Source organism: Nicotiana tabacum, chromosome 17, assembly GCF_000715075.1.
Source record: "Nicotiana tabacum cultivar K326 chromosome 17, ASM71507v2, whole genome shotgun sequence".
NCBI classification, from domain to species: Eukaryota; Viridiplantae; Streptophyta; class Magnoliopsida; order Solanales; family Solanaceae; genus Nicotiana; species Nicotiana tabacum.
Genome location: NC_134096.1, coordinates 72,769,218 through 72,788,183, shown reverse-complemented (window position 1 = coordinate 72,788,183; position 18,966 = coordinate 72,769,218). Strand labels below are relative to the sequence as shown.

General features: G+C 38.2%; 1 protein-coding gene across 4 annotated transcripts in view; it reads left to right on the top strand.

The window, feature by feature from the left end:
• The window catches only part of LOC107820581 (uncharacterized), a 53,570-nt gene extending 38,394 nt beyond the window's left edge, over positions 1-15,176 (top strand). For all 4 annotated transcript variants that reach the window (XM_075234486.1, XM_075234487.1, XM_075234488.1 and 1 more), the window contains 10 exons: positions 1,911-2,039; positions 2,160-2,249; positions 2,604-2,710; positions 2,793-2,941; positions 3,787-3,869; positions 3,948-4,043; positions 4,201-4,323; positions 5,249-5,332; positions 5,663-5,806; positions 14,789-15,176. In XM_075234486.1, coding sequence (XP_075090587.1) covers positions 1,911-2,039; positions 2,160-2,249; positions 2,604-2,710; positions 2,793-2,941; positions 3,787-3,869; positions 3,948-4,043; positions 4,201-4,323; positions 5,249-5,332; positions 5,663-5,806; positions 14,789-15,121 — 1,338 coding nt within the window. In that variant the 3' untranslated portion in view covers positions 15,122-15,176. The remainder of the gene's footprint in view (positions 1-1,910; positions 2,040-2,159; positions 2,250-2,603; positions 2,711-2,792; positions 2,942-3,786; positions 3,870-3,947; positions 4,044-4,200; positions 4,324-5,248; positions 5,333-5,662; positions 5,807-14,788) is intronic.
• The last annotated feature ends 3,790 nt before the right edge of the window (positions 15,177-18,966 follow it).

The window sequence follows — 18,966 nt, the reverse complement described above, 5'->3', positions numbered from 1 at the left end:
TAAATATCGCATGACTCTTCTTTGTAACTTTATCATAGTCTTGTACAAGTTCTAACTGTTTATTTGTTTTATGTTTAACTGCAAATTGCATTTTGGATAGGAGTTAGTTACGTTCTTGCCTATCACCATCAGCTTTCCATCAACGAGTTATTTAGTTACTCAGACCTCCTCTCTTGTTTATCAGAACTAAATAGACCTCTCATCTAGTTTGAAAAATATCTAGGGTCTCTTGTCCTGAAGTTTCAAGTTTGGTGTTCTAATTCTGATTCAATTGGTCAAATGCCCTTCATTAAACTTGAATATTGAACTAAAAATTGAAGAAAGAAGTTCGGTTTCAATTTTCCTTTTCAGGGTGGGGGTGGTTGGGGCTTGATTGTTTTCTTATGTCATCTTTATCTTGCTTTCCAAATTATTCCAAGTTTTTGACAAGCTTCTTCCTTTTTTAGGCGGATGAGGGGGGGGGGGGTTGTTTTTGGGGGGGGGGGGGGTTGTAGGGGGGGGGGGATGTGGAGGGAGTTCCCATTGAGATGAAATGGGTCTCTATGATGCCAATATTAAACTATAGTGAGGAGCTCCATTTAGTTTGGCTGTGTTTTTATATGTAAATGTAGATTTTTATTATAAATGGCACTCGAGAGTTACAGAGTTACCCGATACTTGTGTTGGTGAGAGGTACCAGGTACTCAATAAAATTAGTTGAGGTGCGAGCAAGCTGGCCCAGATACCATTGTTATAAAATAAAATAAAAGAAAAAGAAAAGGATTACAAGCTGGGTTGTAAGAGCCTTAAAAGGAAAAGGTGCCACAAGACCAAAGATAGCAAATGCATTGCAGATAAACACCTGCCAAAAGATGGCCTGAATTTTTCCTGAATTTTTTTAAATGAAGGACGGAATCAATCCAAAAGCATAGTAAGCCCCGACATGCTGGTCCTGCTCATTTGCCCTCCGTCTCCTGTTGGATCATTCACAAGTGGCAGTTGTAAATAGATGGCTTCTTTCATTAGACCATTGGCCTTTTTCCACCATGTCCAACAACAACAACAACAACAACATACCCAGTAATATCCCACACCGTGGGGTCTGGGGAGGGTAGTGTATACGCAGACCTTATCCCTACCTTGTGAGGACTTTCCACCATGTCCGTGAGTGAAAATAACACATTTTCTATGAAAGGTCATAATTTATCTTCTCCCTTTTTTTTTTTGGTTTAAAGGGCAAGAACTAATGGGACAATTGGACAATTCTGTTGATTTATATAGTTCTCAGATGGATTGTATGAGGGTTCCCAAAAGGATTTAGAAAGGTCCTATACTCTACTTACTGCTTTAAAGTTTTGAGTTGGGTGCTAATATTCTTACATATGGTATTAGAGCAAGTCTATTATCACACTCATAAGTCCGTATTAAAATGCTCATGTGAATGCTACAATGGGGTTATTTTGGTGGAAGGGTATTGAGTTCCTCATATCGAAGAATAATAGTGCATGCTAATGAAATTTTCAATACGTTTGGCAGATTAATCAACTGCATATAGGTAAAGATGCCCAACCCTGAATTCTCCTATGTAATAGATGAGGAGTGTGTTAGAAAACTTTAACAAAACTAGGAGCATCTGAAGTAAAGTTGTTTTATAGTACTTTTATGTGTATTACCTCTTTAACATTATCTGTTAAATCAGTTATCATGCTAACAGAAACTTTGGCAGGATGTTCAATTCTCCAAAGGCCTTCCCCATAATTTTTCTACTATTAGTCAGGAAACTGGTTTGTCACTTAGTTATGCTTTTGTTTAGGCAGGGACACGTTCCAAGATCAATAGGAAGTTGATATGTGACTCGCTCGTTGTCATATTTTTGCTATACTTACATATCCTGTTTGTTCCATCTTTATACCACTGAATTTTCTTTGCAGCCCCTTGATTTCAACCTCGATGAAGAGACATTAATGAGAATTGTTCCTTTCTGGAGAACGTCCCTCAGCGATACAAATACTCCAAGTCAAAAGTATTACATTGATCATTTTGAGATCCATCCTGTTAAGGTGTCTACAGCACTTTGGTTTCACTATGCCCTCCTCCCCCAGGGAAGTTCTTTTTACAATGAGGAGGAAATGTAAGTCACAGAATTAACTCACTTTTTCTTTCCTATTAATGTGCTGAAGGTTGTGGCAAGCTTTCTTCCTGGGGAATCTTATGCCAGCTATAGCTCCACGCAGGAGACACTAAGATCTTTACTTCACAGTGTTATAAAGGTGTGTTACATAGTACTAACTCTGTCTCATTTACGTGACACCATTCGGGCGGGATTGAGTTTAATATGTTCATTTGGCTTGTACATCGCATTACTAGTTAGTTTCAGACAGAACACATCGCGTGAAAGTTTAAAATTTGATTGGTTAAATAAAGTTGAATTCATGAAACTTCTGAAAGTTGCAATCATATTACTACTAGGAGGATGTCAAATTCTGTCAGGATAGAAAGAGTGTACTGTAAATTGTGGATGGAATATTCAAATACTGTACAGTTGTTCACTTACTATTTAAGTAAAGGTCTGTTCTTGATTTACCTGTGGTGTAACATTCTTTCTCCTATATCTGCATTTTTAGATTCCTACCATAAAAAATATGACAGTAGAGCTCAATGGCATCCTTGTAACTCATGCATTGGTCACTTTCCGGGAGTTGTCAATTAAATGTGCCCAACATTATTCCTGGTAAGCCTGTTTTATTACTAGTATGGCCTATGCTCTCAATAATTATTGTTGAATAGCAGCTGAAAATTGTCATTATCTCTAGGTACGCAATGAGAGCAATCTACATTGCAAAGGGAAGTCCCTTGCTGCCACCAGCTTTTGCTTCTATTTTTGATGACTTAGCTTCATCATCTCTCGATGTTTTCTTTGATCCTTCTAGTGGGCTTCTTAATCTTCCTGGACTCACTGTTGGTATGCCCTTGAAACTCCTAAATCCGTTGCTTACTGCTTGGTGCATTATTTTAGATGAGTATTGCTGAGTTACGCAACCTGTGTTTTCATGGACAAGCATGTTGTGTAGCTAATCTCTTTTGATGCATTGGTGCTCTTATGGGGTCTTTTGTGGCAGCTCTTTCGAATTTGCCTGTGCATTGAAGTACCAGGAAGCAAATACTTCATGTGGAAATGAAGAATATTTTGCACTTTAATGAGACAATTTGAATATTACAATCTTCTTATTTTGGGGAACATGCCTTAGCAAGATTTGCTTCTTAGCAGAAATGATCTTCTCGTGTTGGGTGTGGTTTTTGTACAACATAGATCTTGTCAGTAATTGAAATTTGTTTAGCAAAATTATCTTCTAAGTTGCAAATTAGGCAGGCAAATGAAAGTAGCTTGTCTATCATGGCAAAGTCAGGGACTACTAACTCTGCCCATTTTCTTAAGCGCCTATGACAGAGAAAGTTCTTTCAATTTGAAATGCTTAATGAGATAATTTGTAACTTAATCCAACCTGATTACTAGAACAAATGTAAGTCAAGGAGAGTTTCCAAACCATAAAACTGTTCACAAATTTGAATTATAGTGCGGATAGATTAAATAGGATGTCAGGATTTTTACACAGTACTTTATACCCAATTTTCATGAAAGTGATGATATCGGCTGCTTTTCCGGTCCACTTTTGCTTTATATGAAGAATTAGCTCGACAATCTTTGCTGCAGGTCTCTTCTCTTAGAATTTACTGGCAAGTATGACGTTTCCCATTTATTTGTGTATGTTGCCTTACTGAAATCTTTGCTTGCATTTTGGATGATAGGTACTTTCAAACTCATTAGTAAATGTATTGATGGTAAAGGGTTTTCTGGAACAAAAAGATACTTCGGTGATCTAGGGAAAACTGTAAGTTCTATAGTTAATTTTGTTGTCATGGTTGCTTTGCAATTGTCAATGGTGCCGCATAAGCTATTTCCTATGCAGTTAAAGTCAGCAGGATCAAATATCCTTTTTGCTGCTGTCACTGAAATATCAGACTCGGTTCTGAAAGGAGCAGAAGCTAGCGGGTTAAATGGAATGGTAAGAACATCTGATCTAATAGCATGCCAAATATTGTAACTACTAAGTTCCAAACTTGAAACTTTCAATTAAACCTTGATTTAGTTACGAGTTTGGCACTGTCTCAGGTTGTAGTTTGGCTCTGTCATCCAAATTTAATTTCATGCGTGCTTTCCAGGTGTATGGTTTTCATCAAGGAATACTTAAATTGGCAATGGAACCTACGCTACTGGGGAGTGCTTTCATGGAAGGTGGCCCTGATCGAAAAATTAGGCTTGATAGAAGTCCTGGGGTTGATGAGGTATGATGCATTTGTGGTGATGATTTCTTATTCATCTCAACTTTTTTCTGTAGAGATAACAGCTGCTTATGGTTGCAAACTTATGTTGTTTGAGTGGGATAAATCAATGCTCCATTTTATGTGCCGTCAAAGAAACATTCAGACATGTTTGGTCAAGGCTCAGCGGAGATGGCCGTGTTGATTGACTTAACTTGCATGGTTTTGGACACTCATGTCTAGCTGGCCACTTCCCCTGGATCTTCATGACTCATCTATCTTGTAAAAGGGGAATGGATGAATTTTATTATGGAAAAAGTCTGCACGACATTGAATAACAACACTCTAAACTGCATAACACTGTGTATTGATGAACCAAACTGTTGTTGGAGTAAATATTGTCAGCTATATACTACTCCATGACTTTAATTTCAGGTGCAACTGTTTAGTTAATTTTTTTTTTGGTAGAACTGTTTAGTTAAATTTCCTAGCAAATTATGGAATTTCTAGCCATTTCATCAAATTATGCAGAGGATAGGACTCGTCATTTCTATGGGCCTAAAAATTGTAGTATGGTCTACAGGAGTCCTAAATCTTCTTTTTGGATGAAATAATCTGGCTAGATGGCCTCTGAAGAGCTTGGAAATTTTAAAAATAGCTGTTGAGGAAACATTTAAATTCTGACTGAGAATCTGTTGCCAAGCTAACTGAATGAATATCTGTTGCTAGTTCTGATACATTATCCAATGTTATTGCTCTTGTTTCCAGTACGACAGTTTAAACGGTGCTGTCTTTCCTGTTGTTTTGGGGGGTTGTAAAAAACTCCTAGTGCTGAATATTTCAATGCACTGCAGTCAGTGTCATTTCATATCTAGTGTGTGTGTGTGTGGTTCTAGTTTTTCTAGCAGATTAAATCATCATATAAGTGACTCTTTCGGTTGTGATGCAGCTTTACATTGAAGGGTATCTGCAGGCCATGTTAGATACATTGTATAAGCAAGAATACCTGACAGTCAGAGTCATTGACAACCAGGTAATTGAACTATGTTCTCAGTATGTGTGTATGTGGTTTGCCCTTTTCTTAAAATATGTCAAAATTGAAAAAATGTAGCTTTGTTTTTTCTTCTTTTTTCTTAATTATTTATAAATATGTCACCGCTGAAAAGTTCTAGCGCTGTAGTTACCTTCTTCATGAGACTAAACTTTTCTGTCAGCACTATTGTAAAATTAGGAATACATGAGGGCATTGACAGCTTGCTTAGCTCTAATTTTATTTTCATAGCAAATTAAGTGCACATGTAGTGATGCCAATCTAAGTGTAACATGAATCGCAAATGACTTTTATGCTCTTTATATTCTGAAGGTTATCCTCAAGAACCTACCACCAAGCAGTTCTCTTATAGAGGAGATTGTGGAACGCGTGAAGGGATTTCTTGTGAGCAAAGCGTTGTTGAAAGGAGATCCTTCAATAGCTTCTCATTCCTTGCGTCACATTAGAGGGGAACGTGTGAGTACTACTATCTTAGTTGCTTCTTGAATGTTTACTAGTATACATACCCCGCGTGGATGAGCGGATCGTTTCAATATAAAAAAGAGTGGAGAAAATTAATAAAAATAAATGTATATTTCATACTAAACTTAGCGACCGTCTTAGAATACAGAATTAATTATCAAATTTAAATATGACCTTTTGGGTCATCATAAGGTTAGAAGAACAGTTAACCTCAAAAAATTAAATTTCTTCATCTAATAAAAAACCAGCCAACTCATTTAGTTTTGCTAGTATCTTTAGCGGTTTGCCACTTTTTTCATTACTCTATACTTTTTTTTTGTTGACTTTATCTATTATGATTTTAGTTATGCTGTATAATCCATTGTATGGATTTCTTATCATAATTTAAAAGATACTTTCTCATCTCAAATTCAAATAAATCTTATCTCTATATTTTATAATATTTTTTTAGTTTTCTTTTTTGTGCCGAGGGTCTATTAGAACCAACCTCTCTATCCTTACTCTCTATCCTTACAAGGTAGGGGTAAGGTATGCGTACACACTACCCTCCCTAGACCCCACGGTGTGGGATAATACTGGGTATGTTATTGTTGTTGTTGTTTCTTTTCTGTGAGTAAGCTTATTTACTCGTTAGTTGAAATTCTTTCATTGTTCAATATTTTTTTTATTGATTTTATTAAGATTTCAGTTGTGTGGAGTTATATTACGTGTTGGTAAATTGCCAACTTAAAATATAATAGGTTTCAGAATAAGTAACTTTTAATATATAAAAATCATTACTTCCTTAAAAAAATGTAAATATTTCTTTCTCTTTTTTGTACATTATTACTTATCATTATTGCATTATTCATTATTTGGTATCTTTATATTTTTGTGTTGCCTCTATTAGTTTACTATTTGATAAAATATCCTTTCTTAATATAAAAAGTATTTTACTTGTAATTAAAATATCCTTATTTTTTTAATTAAATTGTAATTTTGCATTCATTAAAAATATAAAGAGAGAAGTCTTTTATTATTTTGTTCAAAAGTCTAAAGAGATGAGCCTTCTATTAATTACATTCTTTAATCGTCTACATTTACAAATAATACTTTTGTATATTATTTACTGATTTTATAATTTTTTTTCTTGGTTATATTTTTTGGTGTTTAAATTTTTTTCATGAATAGTTGTTAAATTTATCGAGTGGCGTTGTAGTATTTTGACACTTGGCTTAATCTTATGAATGACTATTTTTTTGTTCAAAAATTGCCAAGTGATTTTTTATTATGTTGCCACTTGGCTTAATGTGGTATATTTGTCTCTCCTTTTATTATACATAGATAAGATATAACTACATAATAATTTCTACTATATCTTTATATTTTTTATTTATTTCTTGTAATTATTGTTTATGTTTTTGTCATTAGTTTTATCTATTATAATATTTTTAGTTAAGTGATCTTATAGATATAGCATGATCATATGAATTATTATTCAAAAACTTTCTCATCCCAAAAAATAAATTAGTCTCATCCTTTTATATGTCTCTACACTGAAGTTATTTATTTATATATTTTTCCTCTCTTTGTATAATAGTTTCCTTAAAAATATATTGATATTTAATTATTTTTAATTCAAATTCAAAAAAGTAACTAATTATTAACTAATCTAACTAATTTTGTCTTAAAATTACCACATGTCTTTCTCCTACGCTGCCACTTGGTATAATCTTAGGCTAGACTTCCTTCCTTTAAATATTATATAGATAGATATAGATATAGATTAATCTTATAAATGACTATTTTTTTGTTCTAAAATTGCCAAGTGATTTTTATTATGTTGTCACTTGGCTTAATATGGTGTATTTGTCTCTCCTTTTATTAATATTTAAATACTATCCATTTAATATAATATAAATATGGATTATAACTTTATAACCAATGACCTTTGACCAAATAGCAACGAGCAAATAACTATATCTAAGGTTTGATATCTTTTACGGCAAACACGCGCGTGGAGTTATATTACGTGTTGGTAACTTGCCAACTTAAAATATAATAGGTTTCAAAATAAGTAACTTTTAATATATAAAAATTATTACTTCCTTAAAAACTTAAAATATAATAGGTTTCAAAATAAGTAACTTTTAATATATAAAAATTATTACTTCCTTAAAAAAAACTGTAAAATTTCTTTCTCTTTTTTGTTCATTATTACTTATCATTATTGCATTATTCATTATTTGGTATCTTTATATTTTTATGTTGCCTCTATTAATTTACTATTTGATAAAATATCCTTTCTTAATATAAAATGTATTTTACTTGTAATTAAAATATCCTTATTTTTTTTATTAAATTGTAATTTTGAATTCATTAAAAATATAAAGAGAGAAGCCTTTTATTATTTTGTTCGAAAGTCTAAAGAGATAAGCCTTCTATTAATTACATTCTTTAATTGTCTACATTTACGAATAATACTTCTGTAGGAGTATTATTTACTGATTTTATAATTTTTTCTTGGTTATTTTTTTAGTGTTTATTTTTTTTTTCATGAATAATTGTTAAATTTATCAAGTGGCTTTGTAGTATCTTGACACTTGGCTTAATCTTATGAATGACTATTTGTTTGTTCAAAAATTTCCAAGTGATTTTTTATTATGTTGCCACTTGGCTTAATATGGTGTATTTGTCTCTTCTTTTATTATATATAGATAAGATATAACTACATAATAATTTCTATTATATCTTTATATTTTTTATTTATTTCTTGTAATTATTGTTTATGTTTTTGTCATTAGTTTTATCTATTATAGTATTTTTAGTTGAGTGATCTTATACATATAGCATGACCATATGAATTATTATTCAAAACTTTCTCATCTCAATAAATAAATTAGTCTCATCCTTTTATATATCTCTACACTGAAGTTATTTATTTATATATTTTTCCTTCCTTTTTGTATAATAGTTTCCTTAAAAATATATTGATATTTAATTATTTTTAATTCAATTCAAAAAAGTAACTAATTATTAACTAATCTAACTAATTTTGTCCTAAAACTACCACATGTCTTTCTCCTACGCTGCCTCTTGGCATAATCTTAGGCTAGACTTCCTTTCTTTTAATAATATATAGATTATGTAGTATGACATTTTTCTAATTTTTTTTGTTTTGTTTTTTGAAATGGGTATATATTATAAAACATCAGCACAAAGGAAATGCTGGAATCCATATTTACAGATAACAAAATGCAAAAATATCACCTGCACATCTCACAGGGATCTATGACATCTATGATAGATTTTGCTTAATCTACATATTTTTCTTTACATTGTCATCCCATGCTTCATTTTTTTTATTAGGTAAATTGTATTAACAAAATGGAGAAAACTCCCGTATACCAGAAGTATACCAAAAAGTAGAGAATTTACATCAAAACATGATTCTCTATTTCTCTACAAAAGGCGCCCAATTTTCTATACAAGTGGGGGCTATATGAGTGCACCAAAAAGCGATCAAAGATAAAAGACTATTCTTAAGATGGGAAAAAGGAGACTCAATCCCCTCAAACACTCTCCTATTTCTCTCCCCCAAACTATCCACAAGAGAGCTAACATGGCAAACTTCCACGCCTTTTGCCTTCTTCTCCCACGAAAACCGGCCCAGCTATGTAACAAGTCCCTTACAGTGCTTGGCATCACCCATTGAACACCAAAAAGATTCAGGATAACCCTTACCCGAAGATACGGGGCAATGCAACAAAGATGATCAATTTCTTCCCTCGAGCTTTTACACATATAGCACCAACTAACGAGTGTAATGCCTCTCTTTCACAGATTTTCAGCAGTCAAGATCACTCCCCTCGCCGCTAGCCATGCCAAAAAGCACACCTTCATAGGCGCCCTAGGAATCCAGATCGAGGAGTATGGGAAAGGGGCATCCTCCCTCACCCTGGTAGAAGGACTTTACGGTGAACAAACCATCTCCCCTTAACCCCCATCTCCAAGAATCACAAGAGGGTTGGGGTTGTCTTGCCCATATAGCAGTTCCAACAAACTTTGGAGCTCCGTAATCTCCCAATCTTGCATGTTCCTTCTAAATGAGAGGTCCCATGCTACCCCCCATTCATGCTCCTTGCGAATCTGTTGAACCATCAATTCTTTCTGATTTGAAACTCTGAAAACGTGAGGGAAAAAAACCCTCAGAGTATCCTCTTCACACCACCTGTGGTTCCAAAAGCTGATTTTCCTTCCATCTCCAACCCTGTAAGTGATGCTGCCACTGAAGGCTTCCCAATTATTCATGATGCTCCTCCACATGCCACACCCGAAAGGTGCTGTGATTGCCTTGGTCCTCCAACCCACTCCATGGAATCATACTTTTCTACTATTACCTCCCTCCATAAAGCGTGCTCCTCTACCCAGAATCTCCACAACCACTTCCCCGACAAAGCTCTGTTGAACACTCTAAGATCTTTTAATCCAAGTTTACCCCCCTCCTTTGGGGAAGTGACGGTTCGCCAATTCACCAAATGAAATTTTCTAGTTCCATCTGCCGTATCCCAAAGAAAATTTCTTTGAAGCCGCTCCAATTTTTTTGTGATGCTCATAAGGACAAGTAATAGGTGGGCATACTCGATAAGCTGCTTTTAATAAGCACTCCTTTCCGCCTTTTGACAAGTACCGTTTTTGCCAGCCTGCTAATTGTTTTTCAACCATTTCGATCACTGGATTCCAAGCCGTAGTATACTTATGCGAAGCACCCAATGGAAGCCCCAGGTAAGTAGTGGGAAGAGAGCCCACCTTACATCTAAGAACATAAGACAAAGCACCAATTTTAGTAACCTCACCCACCGGAAATATCTCACATTTGCTGAGATTGATTTTGAGTCCTGATACTATCTGAAACCACACCAAAACTTGCTTCAGGTAGGACAACTGATCCATATCAGCATCACAAAAAACTAGGGTGTCGTCCGCAAAAAGTAAATGAGACACTCTTCGGGCACTGTGCGCCCCAATCGGTGCTGAGAAGCCTCTCAAGAAACCTCCGTCCGCCGCCCGATCCATCATTTTACTCAAAGCATCCATCACTAGAATGAAGAGCATGGGGATAGGGGATCTCCTTGCCTGAAACCGATAGAGCTGCCAAAGAAACCACACGGGCTACCATTGACCAGGCCAGAGAATCTGACCGAGGAAATGCAGAACTTGATCCATCCCCTCCATCTTTCCCCAAACCACATCCGTAGCATAATGAAATCCAGGAACTCCCAATTGGCATGATCGAAAGCCTTCTCAAGGTCCAACTTGCAGAGGATGCCGGGTTCTCTATTTTTCATTCTAGAGTCCATAAGTTCATTAGTCACCAGAGCAACATTAGGATCTGCCTACCTTCCACAAACGCATTCTGGGAGGACGAAACTGACTCGTCAAGAACCTTCTTGAGTCTATTGGACAGCACTTTAGAGATAGTCTTGTAAATGCTCCCCACGAGACTGATAGGCATGTAGTCTCTGATGCAAGATGCTCCTTCTTTTTTGGGCACAATAGTAATGAAAGAAGCATTAAAGCTACTTTCAAAAACACCATTCGCGTGAAAGTATTCAATGGCTTCTATCAACTCCCTCTTAATGGTGCCCCAACAGTACTAGAAAAAGGCCAAAGAGAAACTATCAGGCCCGGGGGCCTTATCACCAGCACAACCTCGTACACAACCTCCTCCCCAAAAGCTTTCTCCAACCACTCACTATCCCCCTCCCCTATGTGATTGAACTCAAACCCCCCTCCCCATATCCCCCCAAAGTCGGCCTCGAACTAACTTCCTCTTTGTATAAGTTCTCATAAAACCCCACTATCGCCCTTTTTACCTCCTCCTCTCCCTCAATCCTCACCCCATCCACTACTAAGGACTCTATGAAGTTTCTCCTTCGGTTTGCAACCGCAACCCTGTGGAAGAACTTAGTGTTCGAATCCCTCTCCTTTAACCAGAGCGCCCTCGATTTTTGCCTCCAACTAGTCTCCTGAACTATTGCTAACTCAGCTATTTCACTCTTAACCTCCCCCAATCTCACTTTCTCAGATTCATCTAGCTCCCCCGCCCCTTCCCCTCTCTCTAAAGCCCCTCAATTCATGCATAAGCTCCCTCATTTTAACCTCCACCCTCCCAAATACCTCCTTATTCCACCGAATAATATCCCTCTTGAGTAATTTAAGTTTCTTCAAAAGACGGAATGAAGGTGTCCCTGATACATCATAGCTTGACCACCATTCTTTCACTCTGTCACCAAATCCTGGCACTTTCAACCACATGTTCTCAAACCGGAAAGGAGCATGCACCCCCCTCCCTCTGCATCAGCCTAGGTAAAGGAATCTGCAGTATCAGAAGTCAGCCTAGGCAAAGGAATCTACAGCACATTCGGCACCAGCTCATCCCAGGAAGGAGATACCAAAAATCTATCAAGTCTAGACGTTGAATTGGAATCCTCCACCCTGGCCCAAGTAAACCTTTCCCCTGACAGAGGACGGTCAATGAGAAAATGATCATTGATGAAGTCAGAGAACTCCTCCATAGCCCTCGAAATCGAACTACACCCTAACCTCTCCTCCGGGAACCTTATAGTATTAAAATCTCCTCCTAAAATCCATGGAATGTCCTATGCCCCCATGGCATTGTCCAGTTTCTCCCAGAAAGACACCTTGGACCCTTCTCCTACCGGTCCTTATACTCCCCCAAATCCCAATTCAACCCCACTCACTCTATCTTTAACAAGAGCTGCTAAAGAGATCACTTCCTTCTTAATCTCCTTTACCTCCAAGATCCTATCATCCCACATAAGAAGAATGCCCCCGACACTTCCCGCTGCTGGGACCCAATCATATTTCACCTAACTACCTCCCCAAACATTCCTCACAATCGTATCCGACAAAACTTCCATTTTGGTCTCCTGAAAACAAACACCCCACTCTTTAACTCCCACTTTGTTGGCCCTTTTGTTTGGGTCATTCATTCCCCTCACATTCCATGAAAGAATCTTAACTTCCATAAGCAACAATTTTCCCATTTCCCCACCCCCCTAGCCGAGCCCCCTTCCTCCCTGTCACACACCCGGCCCCTTCTCTGGTACACCACTACATCCCCTAAATAATTTTGCTTTTCACCTTGACCCAACTCCTTCCCTGCACCATCATGAAAAGACTGTTGCTCAATCTTCCTCAACAGTTCTAACACCCTATCTTATTTCCCTTCAAATGAAATACCTAAAAATTTCTCAAAGTTTAAAAGTTTATCCTCTATCCAGTAAGACATACTCCCCCCCCCCCCCCCCCACACACACACCAATTAGGAAATTGGACAAGCATCTTCTACTTCTACCCTTTCCTTGCTCTTACCAAAGGAATACAAGACCATAGCATTGCCTTGACCCAACTCCCTCCCTGCACCATCATGAAAAGACTGTTGCTCAATATCCCTCAACAGTTCTAACACCCTATCTTCCTTCCCTTCAAAAGAAACGCCTAAAAATGTCTCAAAGTTTAAAAGTTTATCCTCCATCCAGTAAGACAAAAAAACCCTACCAATGCCGAAATTGGACAAATATCTTCTACTTCTACCCTTTCCTTGCTCTTACCAGAGGAATACAAGACCGTAACATTGCTAGCAATAGGAACTTTAGGTGCCGGAAAATGCCCACCTTTGCCTTGGGAGGCACCAACCACTGAAATTACCACCCCGCTGCTATTCGGATGACCAGAAACACCAGAAGAACATCGTGAAGGAATAGAGCAAGAATCCGGCGAGCCGGCGGCGGCACCTCTCGCCTATCGAAGTTCTGTTCAAAAACCTCATCCGAGAACTTGTATAGAGAAGGATTTCCCGCGGCGCAGCAGTTCTTCCATACCAACTTAGCTGCTCGGCGCTGCTATTGGCATAACAACCGGTACACCATAAGTTAGCCCAACCCAGTCCTCTCGTATTAGGGTTGGCAGATTTTCCGGAACTACTGTTCCAGCACCAAAATCAATTGGGGCAGGCGCAACAATCTCTCCAGAATAAGAAGAAGTACGGAGCGGCATCTCAGCAATGCTACGCACACTAGAAGAGGGAAAGTTGGAGTTGGGTCCACCAGTGGCGGATAGTCGGAGAACCGCACCACCAGCTTTAGCCGGTGCTGCCCCTGAAGCAGAAACGGGGGCCTCCACCAGTGGCGGATAGTCGGAGAACCGCACCACCAGCTTTAGCCGGTGCTGCCCCTGAAGCAGAAACAGGGGCCTTCATAGAGGAATGCAGGTTGCCGGAGCTTGGTAAAGCACTGGGCGAAGCGCCATTGACGGAAGAAGAATGAGCGGCGTTTCCAATAGGCTTAGGAGCCACTTCAGTCATAGCTTGAAAGATTCTAGGCCGCTTAGGTTCAATTCGAATAGAATTGGGATATGTGGAACGGGGGTTCTGGGCCCATGTATGGAGGCCCAGATCTATTCCTGACATGGGCTGGCCCCATAGTTAATATAAGAGAACACAACCCGTTTTACTAACCCAGGGACAATCTCGTCTTTTCCTCCTATTAAAATTTTATCTTCTTCCAAATTCAAACCCCCCGTCTCTTCTCGATCTGATGATCGTTTCCGGCTGAGACCACTGTTCCGGCGAGCCCCTTTTACCCGCCTCCAAAGACTGATTTCCCCTCCTTTGCTGGCCAAGAGACAGCTTTGATGACATACATGTTTTCCAACTTTCTAGATTCTAGAGAGAAGTAGGAGCTTCTCTCTCTAGAATCCATTTTAGGCTTTTTAACCACTAATTATCCAATGCTTCATTACTGAGTTGTTCCAATTTACCGGCACTCTTTTGCATAAAGCACTTTCTATTTGGTAAATTGAGGAATTTCGCCCTCTCTACTATGTTTTCTCATCTTGAAGGTATCTTTTTACGTATTTATTTGTACTTTTATTCTGTTTGTTTGACACTGCTATTCATGTTTATTGCTTTAGGAATGGAAACTAGTACCAACAGTGCTGACCTTGTTTGAACACCTTTTTGTGAGTTTTGCAATTCGGGTGTTACGGAAGCAAGCTAGTAAAGTAGTTGGGAAAGTAAATTGGAAGCAGAAAGTTGAAGCTGATGATCAAAAAGCCATTGTACCCACATCTGGGGGTGGTTACCAAAAGCTGAGCTTTGTCTGGAAATGGGGAATCGGAAAGTTTGTTTTGTCAGGGATGCTAGCATATGTGGATGGACGATTATGTCGCTATATTCCTAATCCTATAGCCAGAAGGATTGTTAGTGGCTTCTTGTTAAGTTTTCTGGAGAGAAACGACGAATAATTATCGTTTTCTTAAGCTTTCTCATTAAATATAAATGGCAAGTGCACTTTATTCAGAGGCTTCCTTATCAAAGGATAAAGATCACCCCCTCCCCTTTCAATCATATGATGATATTTGATTGGCTATAGAATTTAAGAAATATTTTCGATACAAAAGTTAATTATTTATAATATCCCAATAATATCTAGAGTTTTAATGGTTTTCAATGTGTAATATCATCTTTAGGCGAACAAGTTGTAACAGTTAAACATGAAGGGCATAATTGGAGGAGGAATGCCCTTAGATCATGAATGAATTGTGTTACTTATACTTGATTGGATAAAAGCTTTAGATGTTAAATTTGATTTGTTTATTCTATTTGTAGAGTGGAAGAAAGTTGAACATTTTTTAAAATTGTAAGTTGTAAATGGTCATACTTATATATATATATATATATATATATATATATCAAAGATTTTTTTAATGTTTTCTTTTGTAAAAGATTGTCATATTAATTGAGATGGAAAGGTAAAAATTGCACGGGTGCCTTATTTGGTCGTCCCTATTTAACCTGTACTCGCTTTTTAATATTTTTTTTAAAAAACTTGTACCCACTGTTTAATCAACTTTAGGCCTTTTTTCTCTTTCTTCTTCATCTTCTTTTTCTTCGAGTAACAATGATTTTGTATAGTAGTTGCGAACATATTTTAAGGTAGTTTATGATGTTTTACAGTGGTGAGCTGTTGTGACGCTTTATTTTTTACTATTGCTTAGGGTTTCTTCTTCTTTTTCTTAATTGCAAAATGGGTTCGTTCAATTTATTGTTGTTTTGACAAATTGATAATGAGAGTTCGTTCTTTGATGATATTTTGAGGTTATGTTTCAAATTTGAGCTCATTTGGAGTAGATTTAGGTATTAAATTGTATATTGGATTGTTAAAATTTGAAGAAAAAATTCCTGGTTTTGGGGCAATTTGCACTTCAAAACTATTTGGCCTTAAGTGCATGAAAACGTTGGTTGCACTTTCAGACCTTTTGGCCTTAAGTGTATCTAAAGAGTAATTTTTCACTTCAGGAAGTGTAATTTTTTACTTCAGACTTATTAGCCTTAAGTGCATGAAACGATTGGTTGCACTTCGGACCTATTTGGCATTAAGTGCATCTGAAGTGCAATTTTTTCACTTCAAACTAATTTTTTTAACTTTAGACCCGATAAGCTTGAAGTTGATCGTAAAGTGGGTAGGCTTGCAATTTTTTTTGCAAAGTGGGTATAGGTTCAATTATGACCCCAAAATCGAATATAGATGCAAAAACCCTGATGAAAAGGGCGTAATCTAATATCTTGCAATATGTATAACTTTGTTGAGTACTACCGTTTTGGGGTTCATAATATCTTTCAAAATTGAACAAGAATTTTGTATGGGTCGAAATTTGTCTCACTATTTGGTGGGAAGTAACTTCGAGAAAAGAGTCGGTTGAGGTCGACCAGGAGATGGTGAAGCATGTGATCGAGATGCAGACACAGGTCGATGACGAGCACGACGGAAAGAACTGTAACGGCTAATTTACTATGATAGGATATTAAAGAGAATATTCCTTTGGATATTCTTTGTACTTGTGTTATTAGGGTTTATTGGGAGTATGTCACATATAAATAGGAAAAAAGACAATGAATAAAGATATGTGATATTCACTTGATAAGAACACTTTTCAGAAGAAGAATCTCTCTCTCTAGCAAAGATACAAACATTACATTTTCATCAAGATTCTTGCTCATATTATTCCATACTTTTCCATCTGATTTGAGAATAGTTAGAACATTCTAGGATTTATCTGTCACGCATCATTGTCAGGAGGAACAATCATCTAACTCATTCATTATGGGTGAATCATTCATTCTATTTATTTAAATGTCAAACAATTTGGCGTCGTCTGTGGGGATTTCCTAGTTAAAATTTTAGATTCCTCTAGATCTACAACTAACACAGATTGCTAACGTAAAAAAAAGGAGACCAAGAACAAGATTCTCTTTCTTTGTATACACAGATCTAATGTAGAAGGTAACAGAGAAGAAAGAGTGAGAATAATGAGCGACCTCCCAACTAACCTCATGAGCATCATCAATGAGAGCTCTGAAGCAGTGGACGAGGACGCAACGCCCAATGCCTCCCCCAGACAAGGCGGGTCACCCCTCCTCACTGTAGCATCACGAAATCTCTTGGTAAGGGAGCCTCCACATCCGTGATGGAGGAGACACCACCAACAGTAAAAAAGCTCATTGAGGCTTGGCTTACTGACACGCTAACCAGCGTCCTCCATAAGCCCGTTCGGGACACGGCTACAGAAGCGCAAGGACTTGCATTATACCACCAGCAAGCGAGCAACATGATCAACTTCCTCCTCCTCCTCCTACAATGACAAGTATTACTCACTATGTTGTTAACAATGAAGGTGACGACACTCACGCGGCCATTCTGAATAGGATGGAGGAAATGAAAAATGAGAACAAGGTACTTCGGGACCAAATGAGAGAACACTAAGAAAAGGTCGATAATATACCGGGCGCTCCTAAGCTCTTGCCGAAGAGAGATGCCAGTCGGTTCATATAGCAGTCGTATAGTGACGATGCCGCCCCACATGCCATACCAAAGACCTTTAAAATGCCACCCTACCTGAAAATATACGACGACACGACCAACCCGAAGACCATGTGACCCACTGCGTCACCGCCGTGAAAGGCAATGACCTCGCCAAGAAACAAGAATCCTCTATTTTGTTGAAAATATTCGGCGAGACCCTCACTGGATGAGCATTAACATGATATTCACATCTGCCTGGCGTTCCATTGAAACATTCGAAGAAATGGACGTCAAGTTCGTAACAGCCCATGTTGGGACCAAGAAGGTAGAGGTGAGAGTAAACAACATGTTCGCTATCAAACAGACGCCGGGAGAGGGATTGAGGGACTTCCTCGCCCAATTCAACCGAGTAAGAATGACCTTACCGAATGTATAGGAAGGGATGGCTATCGCAGATTTCCAGAACAGGCTGAGCAGAAATGGTTCAAGGGCAACGAGAAAGTTGTTAAGTCGGCTTATGAAGTACCCCCAACAACTTGGGATGAAATGCACAACGCGTATTGTGCCGAAGTCCGAGCAGACGAGGACGACTTCAATGGGCCGACTCATCGACTGACCTCAGTACAAGCCGAACCCACAAAATATCGAAGAAAGGATATCATGAGGACCTCGCAGCTCCACGACCCAACAAGGAGCGGCATCTACCATATGTCAGAACCGCCATTGCATTCTCTTCCTTCCATGAAGAGGTCCTACCCCGATCAAGAGCAGGGACTCACCGGAACGAAAGAGGTATGCCCCCTATTATCCGCTCACAATTTGTGTGTGTCACCTACAGAAATAGTCTACGCCTTGGAGAAGCTCGAAACTAAGGTGAAGTGGCCACAAAAGATGAGGTCATACCCGAATACCAGAAAATCAGATGCCCTTTGCGAGTTCCACCAAGAGCAAGGACACAAAACTGAGGATTGCATCGCCCTAAGACGGGAGGTCGTAAACATGCTACGATAGGGACACCTCAAAAAGTTGTTGAGCGACCGAGGAAGGACTAATTTTGCCAGAGGACGTGAACAACATCAAGGACCGCCAAAACCACCCTTGCCAACCCGCACCGTCCACATGATCATTGGCGGCAGTGACGATGCTTCTATCAACAATGTGAAATTCACCACAACCCACAAGCTCAAACGGTCAATCACCCACGAACGGTATGATGAACTCGAAGAAGGTATCATCTTCGACAAGTTAGATACCAACGGTTTGGCTTTCCCTCACTATGATGCTCTT